The sequence below is a fragment of the Myiozetetes cayanensis genome, unplaced genomic scaffold (assembly GCF_022539395.1).
Source record: "Myiozetetes cayanensis isolate MyiCay16 unplaced genomic scaffold, myiCay2020 scf2-11, whole genome shotgun sequence".
Taxonomy (NCBI): domain Eukaryota; kingdom Metazoa; phylum Chordata; class Aves; order Passeriformes; family Tyrannidae; genus Myiozetetes; species Myiozetetes cayanensis.
The window spans coordinates 14,851,394-14,866,109 of record NW_026087411.1 but is presented as its reverse complement, the minus strand read 5'-3'; the positions used below and the strand labels follow the sequence as shown (position 1 = coordinate 14,866,109).

The 14,716-nt window shown below is 41.1% G+C and overlaps 2 protein-coding genes across 4 annotated transcripts in view; one reads left to right on the top strand and one right to left on the bottom strand.

The window, feature by feature from the left end:
• The window catches only part of RAB3GAP2 (RAB3 GTPase activating non-catalytic protein subunit 2), a 46,168-nt gene extending 40,736 nt beyond the window's left edge, over positions 1-5,432 (top strand). For all 3 annotated transcript variants that reach the window (XM_050316446.1, XM_050316445.1, XM_050316447.1), the window contains 5 exons: positions 128-346; positions 2,015-2,104; positions 2,189-2,407; positions 3,094-3,252; positions 3,540-5,432. In XM_050316446.1, coding sequence (XP_050172403.1) covers positions 128-346; positions 2,015-2,104; positions 2,189-2,407; positions 3,094-3,252; positions 3,540-3,686 — 834 coding nt within the window. In that variant the 3' untranslated portion in view covers positions 3,687-5,432. The remainder of the gene's footprint in view (positions 1-127; positions 347-2,014; positions 2,105-2,188; positions 2,408-3,093; positions 3,253-3,539) is intronic.
• Positions 5,433-5,614: 182 nt separating this feature from the next.
• The window catches only part of IARS2 (isoleucyl-tRNA synthetase 2, mitochondrial), a 28,910-nt gene continuing 19,808 nt past the window's right edge, over positions 5,615-14,716 (bottom strand). Inside the window, 10 exon segments of the mRNA XM_050316448.1 lie at positions 5,615-6,011; positions 6,153-6,297; positions 7,341-7,531; positions 7,686-7,831; positions 8,663-8,721; positions 8,723-8,770; positions 9,394-9,525; positions 9,900-10,025; positions 11,133-11,235; positions 12,007-12,115. Coding sequence (XP_050172405.1) covers positions 5,860-6,011; positions 6,153-6,297; positions 7,341-7,531; positions 7,686-7,831; positions 8,663-8,721; positions 8,723-8,770; positions 9,394-9,525; positions 9,900-10,025; positions 11,133-11,235; positions 12,007-12,115 — 1,211 coding nt within the window. The 3' untranslated portion in view covers positions 5,615-5,859.

Here is a 14,716-nt window from a genome sequence, read left to right as displayed (position 1 = left end):
TAGACAATGGGAAATTTTCTTTTTAATTTCAGTGCAGAGAACTTGTGGTTAGAGCTGTGTCCTTTAGAGGGAAGGCCAGTATAGATGACACTTTGTGCGTGACTGCTTTTCTGTGTTGCTCTGGCAGGCAGATGTTACTAGTGATGAAATGCAGGCCCCTGTCTTGGACACTGAAGATGCCTGGGTGTCAGTGGAAGGACCAGTATCCATAGTAGAACTCGCCCTGGAGCAGAAACGCATTCACTACCCACTAGTGGAACACCAGTTTGTGTTGTGTACTGTCTTATATGCCATCATGAGGTTTTCCCTGAAGAGTGTGAAGCCTCTGTCACTGTTCGATAGCAAGGTATGACTTTTAAAAGAATATATTTTAATATTGCTATCCTTCTTCTTGGTCTCTGCAGTATATCCTTTCACTCTTTAAACAGTTCATAATTTTATGAAAGCTGCTTAGTCCCATGTAGTGCTTAATGAAGTTGTCACCAGAATTCAGAATGAGACCCAAACTTGGTGCATTTCCTTATGAATAAAAGATTTGTAGTGACCTTAGATGCACGAAGTCAGCCTTTAATAACTAGGTGGCCTGAAAATACTGCATGTCAAGAACACTGGGTGACAGATTTTTCTAGTTGCTTTGAGAAGTGCCAGATCAGTGAAAACACAAATATTTAAAGGTCAGAGATGTTATGTTAGTGTCACTGTTGTATCTATTATTGCTCATGATTATTCCAGAATCCTGAGTATCTCAAAATGAATAAACAATTTGTAATTTAACCCATATAAACCACTTACAAAAGGTCACTGCACTTAAAATGCAGTATATCTACAGTTAGAGCTTGACCCTGATACAAAACAGGTACCAGAAATTGAGCTTTCCTCCTCCTAGCTCTACCACGTTAGAATTTCAAGAAAATCTAAACACAAAGTACTTGTGTAGAATGTGATTTAATTCCTACTGGGGAGAAAATGATTTAAATCTTGTAAGAGTGCATGGATTTCTTAATGACTTCCTGAAGTTTAATAAATGCGGAATATTGCTTTTCTTTTTGCCATAGGTTTTTGTTAGTCTGTAAACTCTGATGAATATTTGGGTCTGATTACCATTAGTCAGATTCCATTGGTTTAATACTTTTTTTTTTTTTTTTGCTTATCTCTCAGCAGAAAGCATTTTACTACTTTTTGTCATTTAAAAATGCAAAATTGGATCCTGTTCCTGTCCTGCCTTTCTAACACACAGCTTTTATTCTCAGCCACTGCCTTTTTTTCTTCACTTACTTGAGATTTCCGTTTGCTCTGTGAGCTTTCTGAGAGAATCTCTAACAGGTCTTTAGAGAATTTTGGCTGATGGCTGAGAAAGTGGTCAAAAGTTTCAAAGACCATTTATTGCCTAATTTGTGACAAGGCAAGTCACTGAGTGAACCTACATATTCATTACTGGTTTTTAACATGGGCGTTGGTACCAGTTTCCCTACTCCCTGCAGTGGTGCAGAGCGGGACTTGCAGAGATGTTTGGCACTGAGCATGTCACTGCTGGAGCATGGTGGGCTGGAACAAGGGCTACCGTGTTCCATCATTCAGGACTTGACCTGAAATTTGATTGATCTGTAGTTCAAATGACCTTAAAATTAAGCAGTGTCAACTATACCAATAGGTAATAGATAAAATGTATATTCCTATCAGCTATTTTGCATTTCTTCCTACATATTGTACTTGATATGTCGGTGTCAAGTCAGGGACCAGGATATATATCCAAATTTCAACTCCAGATGGTATCAGCTACCTAATTTAGTAGGTAGGTGGGTTTAAGTTTGAAAGGAAATTCGTGACATGGTACGATTGCATGTACAGAAGTTTGGATTTTTCTGTGGCTTAAACTTGCAGTATTAGTTTTTGTCCTCAAAGCAAAACAGAAGATGCAGTGCAAATTAGTAAGTGGGCTGCTTAGTATTAGATCAAAAGGGATTATTTGAATTCCCCTGTATCCCTGAGGCCTGTCTCTGGTTCTCAATTTTAGGGAAAAAACGCATTTTTTAAAGACCTCACATCAATTCAGCTGCTACCAAGTGGGGATATGGATCCAAATGTGTTATCCATACGACAACAGGTAGGCATAAGTTTTGCACCCTAAATTCTTAAACTTCTAAAATTTCAAATAATGCTGAAGTAACCTGCACTTTTTGCTTCCAAGTTCTTGCTCAAAGTTGTGAGTGCAGCGGTTCAAACACTGTGTTCATCACAAAAGGACAAAGAAGTCTCAGAAGAGGAATTGTTTCCTTTTGAAAAGGGGAAGAATTGGCCAACTTTGGCTGCAGACCTGGCTCAGTATCTTCAGATCTCTGAGGATCTGGTCAGAAGGCATTACGTCTGTGAACTGTATAGTTATGGGATGGATCATCTCGGTGAAGAGGTAATAGCAACTTTTAGAGTTTTTAAATCAGTACAACATTATGTCATATATTCTGTTAAAATTAGTTTTTCACTTACTTAAGATGCCTGGAAGGGTTAGGCAGGATTTATCAAGCTCAACAAATCCCCAGGCTGAAAAGTCAGAGACTGCAAAAGTACTTTTTAAAGACCAATAATTACCCTAATTTCTTCTTTTTCCCCAGTGAGAATCTGTGTACACATGGAAACCTCACAGAGAGTTATACTGCTGGTCTAAACCAGCATGGCCTTTTATATTTTATTAATTATATTTGATAGTTTCAAGAACTTGCTTTTTTTTGGCTTTAATCTCTTTTAGAAAAATAGAAGAAAAGCTTAATACTAAAAAACTCCCCTTACTTGAGGGTAAAACCAAACAAGAGATTGTATGGAAGTTAGGAATGTTGCTGAATTATAAAACAGATCTTGTGCTCATGCTAATCCCTGTGTGAAGTAGAGAGTAATTCTCTGCCTTTGTTTACTCTTCTGCTGCTGGGAAGCTCTGAGTGTGCTTTGTTACAGTAACACCCAACACAAGAAAGAGTCTCAAAAACTATTTGTCCCGTTAGTATCGAGCACCTCCTTTTGACACAACTTTCCAGGCCTCCAGATGAGTGAGCTGTGTCATGCTGAAATGGTTTCTAGTGCCTTACATTTCTCTGTTTTCAGGCCTTTCTTCAGGTGGCTGACAAAGAAGTGCTTGCATCACAGCTGCTCATCCTGGCTGGGCAGAGGTTGGCCTTCTTTTTACTCCATGGGGAGACAAAGGAGGGCATGGAGCTCCTCACCAGGCTTCCTCCAACTCTCTGTACGTGGCTCAAAGCCATGGTAAGTTAAGCTCAATTTTGGAAAATAGGTTGATTTCCCCCCCGTCCCCCAGAAGCTTCTGTTCATCAAGACAGAGATTACATCTGAATGACCGTTTCTTAATCATAGAAACAAGAATTTGCTCCCGTTTTTCCTCATGCAAACTCTGTTTCAGAGAGGGTGAAGCAGTTTCATGGGTCAAAGCATCAGCTTAACTGTGCTTATAAACCTTAGTAATCTGTTTCATGCAAGTTCTGGAGGGCTAATCTGCAAAATTACTCTAATGCTGTGTTTGCTCTGTTATACAGGACCCCAAGGAACTTCAAAATGTAGAAGTGCCAATTGCAGCGACAGCAAAGCTGGTTAACAAGGTCATCGAGCACCTTCCGGAGAACCACGGGCAGTACAGCCTGGCCCTGAACCTCATCGAGGCTGTGGAGGCCATCCCCTCGTGATCTGCTGCACAGGGATAGTGCATGGATTTACACAAAGAGGCTGAACTTTACGGGAGAAGCTTCCATGTGGCTCTTGTTAAGCAATGAAAAGAACAAATGCTCCCCATCCCAGAATTTCAGAAGGTAATTTTAAATTGGAGTATATTTTAAATTCTGCACTAGTACGAATATGTTTAGTTCCTAGTACACTTGTCAGTATCTGAACTGCTTTGTTATTTATTTCTGACTTGAGTGCTTAATGCAGTTGTTTGAATTGGGTATATTTGACAGCAGTTTTAGTCTCTTAACAAAAGCACATCTTGTGAAATTCTGTATTTCATGCTGGCAGTAACTGCTGCAGTTTCAATGTTCCATGTACGATTTGTTTCTCAAAAGAAGCTTTAGAATTAGACCCAAGAAGAACTTCAGTCTCTGAAGTTACCATGTAAAGCCAATACTGCTTTTTCTGAAGCTAGAGCTGGTGTTGGGCTCATGCCTTGTAACTGCATTACATGTGAGAATGACAACTGCACTAGATGTAGGATCAAACGTGCTGGGGCCTCATACAAAGGGAGAACAGCCTGGGAAGGGGAATCCAATTCTCCAGACGTGAACATGGACTCATCATTTAGTCCAGACCTCCCAGTATTGTCTTTAGGCTGCTGGGCTTCAGCTAAAACTGGATTTACATCCCTCTCCGTTATTATTAAGCTCTGCTGAGTTTAAGTAGGTCAAGGAATGTCTTACTGTAAGATTGTTCCTCCATCCTATCACTGTAGAAGACGTAGTATTGCTATCAATCTCTGCACATGTTAACTTGTAGTCAGAAATGCTTGAAAAGTTGATCCAACTTCTCTGAAGATCTGTAGTACTGAGTACTTCAGCCTTAAATAAACACTTATTGACGGTACCTTCAGGGAATCACATAGTGAGTATCTTCACTATTGGAGTAGAATTGAACATGAGTGTTTTGCATCAGTTACTGTTCACCATCTGCCTGAAGGAAGCCGGGAGAGAAAAATGAAATTGGTGTAAACTGTTTTTGTCTTGAAGTCAGCTGAAACTACCAGCTCTATCTTGTAACCTGCTCCTCTTGCATTATGTGTAAGAAACATTCATAATATTCTGCCTTACTGGAGACAGAATTTAGAATTTGGTCTTCATCCTTCTTAAGTATGTGCTGCTGTCATCTAAGGGTTAGACTTCCCCCCACAAAAAAAGGTTATGCAGGTGGCTTGTTCCATACAGCCTCCTTCATCTGTTCCACATCCCCACTTCCTTTCTCTGCACTCCTGATGAAGGCTTCTTGATTTGATACCAAATGTTTGACTTCCTGCAGATGGAGCAAACAAGAGCAGGGATTCCAGTAAGTGCCAGCCCTGGTCTATGTTCTGTGTAATTCTCTACTGACTTCCACAAGTGAGGGTGAAACAGCTGTCAGGGAGAAATGGGAGATGGCAGTATTGTGCAGGTGACTCGACCACCTTGCCTGGCAGCACTTCACACTTAGGCAGAAAGGAGGAGGCTCGAGATTTGGTCATCATAGAACCTGAGGAAAATCAGAAGTGTTTCTTAGCTGCATTACATTCCTTGATCCTGGTACAGCTGTGTAAAGGATTTTACTGTAACTGAGCATCACATCAGAGCTGACACACTACACCAATCAAATCTGTAATGTATTGTAAGTAATACTCTGTATATAGTGCTATTTTGTGTCTAATTTGCTGTGGATTTGTGTAAATTGATTAAATAAAATTTGAGGTTTCATTGTGTTTTTTCCTTCTTTTTAGGGAATGGTGGCCATTACCTTTTCTTCTGTTTTTACAAGAGGAGTAGACAGTCCAGTGTAGCAGAGTTCTCTGGGGTTCTGCAGAACTACCAGCTGACAAGACTTGGTTTATGGGGGAGTTTGACTTAAATGGAAGTACTAAGAACAAGTAAATCAGTCAGTAATTTTTAACCACCCTTTTTATTAAGCTGGAAAGTGATATACACAAGTAGGTGTGTGTGTATATATATACACATATATATATATACACATAAGGTTCCCCAAAATACATGATACTTCTGCTCAGACTGGGGCTCAAGCATCTGGTTCTACAGGTTTCAGTATGCAGACCTGCTGGTTAGCCATGGCTATGTTAGACTTCCATACTCAGGACTTGGGAGCAGCTTCTGCACGGGCATTTTGTCTTCACGTGCTCCCTTTTCCAGCAAGGACGTTGAGGCACCGTGGGCAGGGAGTGCTTGAGGACTCGGAAGTGTATTTCCTGCAGCGAGGACATTTGGCTTTGGCAATGGGTCGGGCTATAACTTTATATGAAGATTGTTCACAGATGCCACCACCTGATAAAGGAAGTGTTATTGCTGAGAGAGAGGCTGTAGGTAAAACTCAACTATACATACAATGTGAACAACAAAGTATGTTGTAGTGCAGGGAAGGACAAGCTGTTTAGTGCTGTAGCCTGTCTGGAATAGTTCTCTTACCTTCCAAGTTAATGAGAAAGGTCCCTTTGGTGATGTTTGCATCTGCGGGTGTTTCTTTGGGTAGCTCGCTCAGCAGGGTTGTCTGGGAAGCCATCATTATCTCATTCAGCTGTGAAACAGCAGAAGTTTCTTCAGCCTGCAGTGCCTAGGGGAGAGAGGGAACTTTTAGACTTGCAGCCCGTTTTTGTGCCTCGGCATCCGCCTCCTAAAAGACGTTAAAGCAAAAATAAAATTATTATGTATGTGATTGCAGCAGAGCCTTGTCAGGGAGAGAGCACAAGTTTGTTTGCACGTGTCCAAATAGACATATATCTATAGTGCTGTTTAGCATCCAGACTGGCATCCAAGATGCTCCATTCTATAAAACAAATGCGAAACCATGGATGATTTGAACCAAGAGTCTAATTTCTTTACTCCTGCCAGGAGCAGGAGTACAGACTTGAACTGCAGTGTAAAAGTTCCCTCTGCAGTTTACTTTGACCCTCACATCAAGAAAGCAGATGACTTTGGAGGAACACTGGCACTAGCACAGGTGTTTTAAGGAGGCCAGTCACTAGTAGTGTAGCTCAGGGGACAGTCTGGGGTCCAGTACTTCCTAATCCATTAACTAATAAGCTGGGTGCTGGGGCACAGCACACCCTCAGCAAGTTTGCTGCTGACAGTGCTCCAAAGAGGGTCTGATACACCAACTGGCTGTGCTTTCAGTCAGAGGAACTTCAGTGGGATGGAGAAACTGGCTGGCAGTCTCATGGAGCTCTGCCCCAGCTGGCTGGAAAGCTGGTGGCCACGCAGCTGACCATGAGCCAGCATTCTGCTCTCCCAGCAAAGGCCAGCAGCATTCCACAGTAGGATGCTGCATTAGAAAGAGCACTGCCAGCAGGTTGATCTTTCTCCAAGAAAACACAAACCCATTTTTTACTGTGTGGGTGGTCAAACACTGGCACAGGTAGCCCAGAGTGGTGGTGGGGTCTCTGTTCTCAGAAGTATTCAAAACCCAAGTGGACACAGTCCTGGGCAGCTTGTTCTAACTAAGCCTCTCTGAGCAAGGGGCTCAGGCTGTACAGGCTCCAGCAGTCCCTTCCAACCTCAACTCTCCTGTGATTTTTATGGCAAGTACAAAGCAGAGGAAAGTTTACAGAAATTAGTATTTTTCACACAGACAGCACTCTTCTTAGATGCATTTTTTACCTCCATTAATTCAAACAGCAGTCCAGGCTCAATTACAATGATGACTTCATATTCCAAAGCATTCTTGCCAGAGATGGACCCCAGGAAAGAGTCTCTTATTGCACAAGCACCTTCTATTGCTTCCTCAATGCCAGGCTTCTTCCATGCTGAGCTTGCATTAATCCAGCCAGTGCGAAACACACCCTCTGAGTCTTGAAAGCAAACCAAAGGAATTCTTAGTTTATTCTGTTTGAGTGTTTATTACATGAATAAAAAAGAATGGCACATCTCTGCATTTGCATTCCCTTTAACTGTGCAATTAAACAGTGCACTAACAGAACTCTTTAGATATTGTATGTGCTTTACCTTTCTTATAAGGGATGTGCTGGAAAACCTCCTCTGCCAAGTGAGGAAGGATTGGTGCAAAGGACCGGACCACCACGTCCAAAGCCTGTGCGAGCACGGTTTGACACGAGCGACGCTTTGGATCTTTTGCTTCTTCACAATAGAGCCTGCAAGACAGCCATGAAACTGGGAAAGGATTCCTGTGTTCATGTCACTGCTCCTGCTCAAGAACCACGCTTCCAGGACAGCCGTGAGAGAACAGAAGTCTGACCCAGCCTGCCTTCCTAAGAAAAGCTTCTCTTAAGAGCCCTTCTTAGGCAAGAGCAGTGGGCTACAGACAGGACCATCTGCATATGCAGCCACATTTGTCACAGGATAGGAGGTTTTGTACATGTTAATTTGTACAGAATCTGTCATCAGGAGGCAGCTCTGTCAGCCCTTTGTTCTGGTTCATCTATAAAGCTTAGCCTTACGGCTTTTTTATCATCTCCCCCTTAAACCCTCTATTCACATTCTGGCAACTAAAGACCAGTATAACCCCCCATCTCCTACCAACATGAAACAGCCCTTTCAAATTTACAGAGGTATCTGTCACACCCTTGGGATTTTGTACTAATTGAAAAAGCAGATAAATACATCATTGTCCAGGTAAGTGCTAAAATCCCTTCCCCCTACCTTCCCAGGTTCAGATGTACACCCTTCTATGGAGAAATACAGATCCAAGACTATCTTCAAATATTTATTTGGTTTTAAATGTGCATGTGTGATTACCTTTGAGAGCCATCAGTACCCCCAGTGGACAGAACGCTGAAACACAACGATGACAAAGAGCTGAGAGCAGCTGAGCTTTCATGGGGAGCTGGAATGCACTAGAGCACAATCTCAGAGGTTCCCTGAGATACCTGTAGCCACTCAGCATTCACCTGCAATGTTACTGCCTCCATCTCAAACCCATTCAAGTGTCTTTTCCTTTTTGAAGGCAGCAGGAAGGAACTTACCTGTCTTTGATTACGCTGAAATAGAAGTTAGACAAGTTTCTGGAACAGAATGCTTGCAAGTAATCGGACAACTTTGCTAAAATCATATTCTTTGTATGCGTCTGTAACCTGGGAGAGGGAGGCAGGTAAGAACAGCCGTATCAGTTTCCATCAGATGGCACATAATGACAGCCCCTGATAAACCCAAAATTAGAGAAACTGTAATCAGTGACACAAAGTCTGGGAGAATGTTTTCTTTGAAAGGTTGTTGGAGAGGAAAAACTATTAATGCAGTTAACAATTAGGCCGAAGAGATAATTTCAATTCGAATTTGAGGGGAGCCAACAGGGGGAAGCCCAGGAATTACGCCCATAGTATCAGCAGAATGGTTCTGAGTGACAGACATGACAAAGTGCTGGATTACAGCAGATTTCCAAAGCTCTAGAATTCTTTAGGTTTGGTTTTTTATATCCTTTCTTAGCTATTTCTAGAGACTTCTAAATTGACATCTTGGGCAGGAGTGGGGAGTGGAAAAAACTGGCTGATGTCAAAGCCAAGTTAAGAACGTTACAGCCTTCCTCAAAAGCTGAAATGGGCTTGAAGAGAGCACACACTGCACCTAAGAATCCTTTGTGGTTGTAACGTGCCTACTTGACACATAATCTACCTACAGACTTAAAGAGTTTTCCCTAGAGGTTCTAACCAATGAAAAACAGTACACACACATTTCTCTGAACACAATTTACCCCTACCTTGTTGCCATACTCGTGCAATAAATGCAGCATGTACTGATCTACTATGTACATCTCTGAAGGGGGGATGGAATCGGTCTCTGGATTGAAGCCATCCACGTTTCCCAGCATGAAGCGCAGTGTATTCCGGAGCTAGGAACAACCCAGAAAAATTAAACATTAATGGTCTGCACTTCAGATGAAAAGCAAAATGCTAATATTCTATGATGAATTAACTAAAATTGGCTACTTTTCAGAATGACTGTTTGAATAGTTACAAAAGCAGGATGGAGAACATATGCCAAAAGGACCTACAGAAGAATACAAGACTGGCTGTTACCAAAGCATGCTGCAAAAATCAGTCCTTTTCTTAGAACACTCTTTGATCCACAGATGTGAGAAGCAGTAGTACCTACCTAAATGAGTTTGGAAAAGCTTCCCTTTAGTCTAAAGCCTGAAAAGCTTTGCAGCCACTACAAAGAGGGCCTGCCATCAGAATGAACAGCATTAGCATAGGTGGCTCCTACCTTGTTGATGTCATCTCTGGCAGAATTAAGTACCACAGGCCCAATCAGCACCTCTGTAAAAACATTGGATTCTGCCACCCACCAGCGGAGAACATCGGCACCATATGGAGGATCCTTGGTGTGATCCTAAGGACGGACAGAAAGGCACACAAGTGAAACTGCCAGGGGTCCTGCAGCCTGGTGAGCAGTGCTGTGAGCTGCAGAGCCATGGAATACTTCCAGCTTAAAGGGACCCAGAGGGATCACCGAGTCCAACTCCCTGCCCCTCACAGGCCTACCTAAAACCCTGTTCGTGTGCCCAGAAGGCCGCTGTGTTTGGAGGCCTTCACCCCCTTTTAGCAGGATTTACTGTTCAGCAGGGCTACAACAGATACTTGCAGCAGTCTGTGTTCAGGCAATGCTGAATCTGGGTAAGTTGAGAGAAACTCACCTGCAGCCCTAAATTCTTCAAATGCTTGTCATTAAAATAGCAAGATTAATACCTAAAACTACAGACTTTTTTCTTCCCCTTCAGACTGTTTTCAACTCTGAAAATGGCTTCTGCCCTTTTCAAAAGAATAGGAACAATTGTCTGTTTTAATGAATCAGATAACCAAGTCTGTAAGGATTGATTCTTTTGTTGAGAGAGGTGCAAAATCTGCTTTGCAGCCTCACAAAGAGCAACAGCAGAACTGGAGAAGGGGAAAAAAAAATAATCAGAGCATCACCTGCAGTGCAACATTCCTGACCATGGAAGGAAGTTTCCAGAGTCAGTAACAGTCTAGGCTGAGAGCAGACAGACTGCTGGGATGCAGCTTCTACATCTGACAGCTCTACTGCCAGGACTGTCTTAAAGGTTTCAGTTTGAAAGCAAAGGTCAACTGTTTTAATTTACTTTCTTTTAATGTTCCCCACCTCCACTACTCCATCAACAGTGTTCCCAGGTGTACTGGGTTTCTGTGGCCAGGTAAAAGGAACCATTCTACACCCTCTGCATAATTTTCTTTCCTTTTAGCATTTTCTCCCAGCAGAGAACAAAGATGTGGGGGTTTGGCACTTCAGCTGAAGAAAAACAGCTCAAGGTTTTCATTCCAGCCAAACAGAATTGCAGTGTAGCCCAAGTCTTTAGAAGAGCCTTTCAGAGTTCTGCTACAAGGCAGCTGTTTAGAGACAACCCTGCCACAGGACAGCTGCAGAATCTGGTAGTGAAAAACTGTAACTAATGATTCTAAGAACTCAACGAGTTTCACTTACTTCGCCTCCATTGATAACGACATCGGGGTCAACCACATTGCCGACAGATTTAGACATCTTCTCCCCTTTCTCACCAAGAGTAAACCCATGAACTACCAGAGTCCTGAAGAAAAGGTTTAAGTGAAAATCAAATCCCAGTGAAATTCTGTGTTCGGAATAGATTTCTAATGAGGATTTTCCTAAGTCAAAATATACAGAAACCCTCTATTTCAGTAAGCCTGGGGTTCCATCCGCTGGATTCAACCAATGATGAATACGTTGTGCTACCCTCCAGGTACTGCAAACAACTTCATTTGCCGTGCAAGTAACAGATTGTTTAGATATCCAGGGCACTTGGACTTCAGATTTATTAAAGACTAAAGTATTTATTTACTTTGTAAGCCAATACTTTTCACAAAATTGTGCAGCCTCCTTGCCACTGACCCACATTACCCTTTCCTATGCTCTTTGTCTTCCAGGGGACAAACAGTATTCCACAACTCCAGCAGGAGATTAACACACAGTCATTCCAAATTCCCTACAGCGTAACATTCAATTCACAAGTCAATGATTTTAGGAGACTTTCCCACTGCACCTCCTGTAGAATCCCTTTAACTTTGGGAGTGAAAGAGATGGCAAAAAACCATAATATTTGATAATGTAATACCTAAAGGACTAAGAAATAAAATATCTATTAAAATTATGATGGAAAAAAATGAAACAGTAAATTCCTTCCAATCTAATCCGAGAAAAAATTTATACTGAAAATATAAGAACATAAATCAGATGCTAAGTAATGATTTTATTCCTCTTGTTTGTATACTGGTGTGCACACTACCCAAAGCCTAACACTCAATAAATGGAGTAGGAATGTGTTTGCAATCCACACACTTACTTGTATGGTGCCTTTTTCCTTACTGCCACACTGGTTAATAGAGAGGATTGAAACCAACCTCCCAGTTGGTCTTTTCCTTCAAGGTACGTATCTGCTCTTTGCTCTGCACCTTTAAAAAGAGAAAATTTTATTTGAAATATTAGCCTGCATCTTCAAACAATTCATACACAAATTGTGATTAGTATAATTTATTCTGCTGTTTAAACTCAGTGGAGAAGTTACTTTCATAAATGGTGTGTGGTTATTGAACCATGATACAAGGAATTCATTAGTGTCACATTCTTAAAAAAATCCAAGACTCATTGAACTCCACAATTTCCCAAATAAGCTTGCTCTCCCCCAAATAAAATAATAAATTACAAAAACAAGCTATCACACTCAGAGTGCTTCATAAGAAGTTCGAAAAATACTTTCCAAGTACTCCTAAACAAAGTGAAAGGCCCAAGAAAAGATTGTGGAATTAAGAAAAATCTATGCCACAGTCCAAAACTTCACAGTTTGGAATTACTCAGGACACAAACCACAGAGTGTGAAGTGCTTGACCACCTGGGTAAGGCAGAGCTATTTAGACGAGACCTGAGAGCTTTGGCAGTGACCACAGCTCACCTGCGACAAAACTTATGTTTCTGGTCACTGGTGTTCAGGAAAATTAAAAATTTCAGGAAAGGATTAGGACAACATGGGAAACAAGAAAGCCTGCTGGGGGAGAGAGGCATTTGGAGGAGCCTGGTTTGTTTAGCTTATCCAGGTGAAGTATGAGTGGAAATATTATTCACTGTAAATACACACACAAAAAAAAGCAATGCTAGGGAAGAACACCTGGATCTAATGAGTACTGTTGGCATCAGAGAAAAAAATGGGCTACAAGGCACACAGGCTGGGTAACAGCTGACTCCACACTGAAAGCAAAAGAGCAAACCCAGCTATCCCCCAGGGTTGAGAGAGGACAGCAAAGTTCAAATGGCTTTACTGGTGGAATTCAGTTCACTGTACAAAAAGGTACAAGACGTGTTGACTCAAGAAGTCCCTCCTTGTCCTGAGCAATCCCAGACAGGTCACAGGAGTGAGAACAGAGTAACTTAAAACACAGCAGAACATGCCAGTCCAGGCCTTCAAATGTGCAAACTCATACACATTTGTCAGGATTTAGTTTGATTCCAAAGATTCAGACAAAAGTTTCTCTACTCAGTTTTTATGTACTAGCTCCTTTTATCCTCTTCCTAGGACCCCTGAGGCAACGCTTCTTTCTGCTGCTGACACCCTTGATTTATTTGTTTAACTTAATGGAAGTTTCGATATTTAGATCCATCCTGCAATAAAAGGAAGTTCAACATTACAAAGGTCAAGGCCATACAGAGCCAGTTAGTGCAGGAAAAATGTGTGGGTGGATGGAATGGTTTTTAGCACATTTGCTTATTCGTTCCACAAAATCTACAAAGAGTTTGGGTTTTAAAAGTAGAGTAAATAAGGATCAGCTTTTATATTAAGAGACTACAAAAATACTTGTGAGAACAAGATAAAAGAGAATATTTGTGGTAAGGAAAACAGTAACACTGGAAAATCTGTAAAAATGTGTTCGTTATTTACATCTAGTTTGCTAGCCACTGGTTTTACAAAAGAGAACTTTTCATGGAAGTTACAACTTAGAGGAGAGAAGAGTTCAAACAAACTGATTACAAACAGCACCCTGTATTGGTCTCTTCTGACAGGAACCAGTATATCTGACAAGCTGGCTACTCCAGCTTGCAAAGTTAACAGAGGCCTGAACATATTATCTCTGTAACACACAAACATGGGGTTTGCATTTAGAAAGCCTGCCTTTTAGATAGCTCCCCCACCTCAGTTTCATTAAAGTTGAGATTTTATATAGAAATTAATTCAAACAGTGCTCACTTTTTTTTTTTTTTTGTAAATGGAGGAGTATGTCCAAGAACCCTGAAGAGACTTTTCAGTTGTTTATTTTACACTGAGGTGTAGTACATAGGTCATTAAGGAGAATTACAATTTATGATCCTTCTGGTTTGGATTTCAAGATTCCATATCTTTGATCTTACAGACTTTGACTTTTAGATTAAACGTATTGTATTTTAATGCCAGGAATGAACCAGCTAAGATAAATTCAATCCTCTCAGTCAGCATAAAAGTTTAAACACTTAGATAGGCAAGTTGTAAAATAATTGCATTCATTCAGTTAAATATTAGCCAATAAGATAGGGAAAAAAAGTTCTGATGTTGAAAACTACCATAATTGTGACATAAAACTATGGGTAAGAAGCTGTGTGACTTTTGTCAATGGCAAATCACATCACAATGGAATCCAGTGTGCATTTTATATGAAATATTTTAAAAAATAATCATCTCATGGTTGTAGTGCAGATGGCACTCAGTCCATGAGGAAAACGTCAAGACCTGTAAGAGAATTTTTAAGACAGAAAAGAGTTCTTCTCTAACATGGATGCTCTAAAGATAGCCACTGAAATATGCACTATCAAAAGGCTGAATTTCAAAGCAAAAGAGCAACAAAAAAAGTCCTTGGCATCATGGCATTGAGTATTCAAAAGTAGCACATGCTTTTGAACAAAATGTTTCTTTTACCACACTTTGTTTTTGGAGGGAGTGGAAATGAATTTATTCATGTATGAGGCATTTGGACTAAAATTTTAACACTGCATAAAACAGTTCTTCCAAGAAAATAGTTGGGGCACGTGTA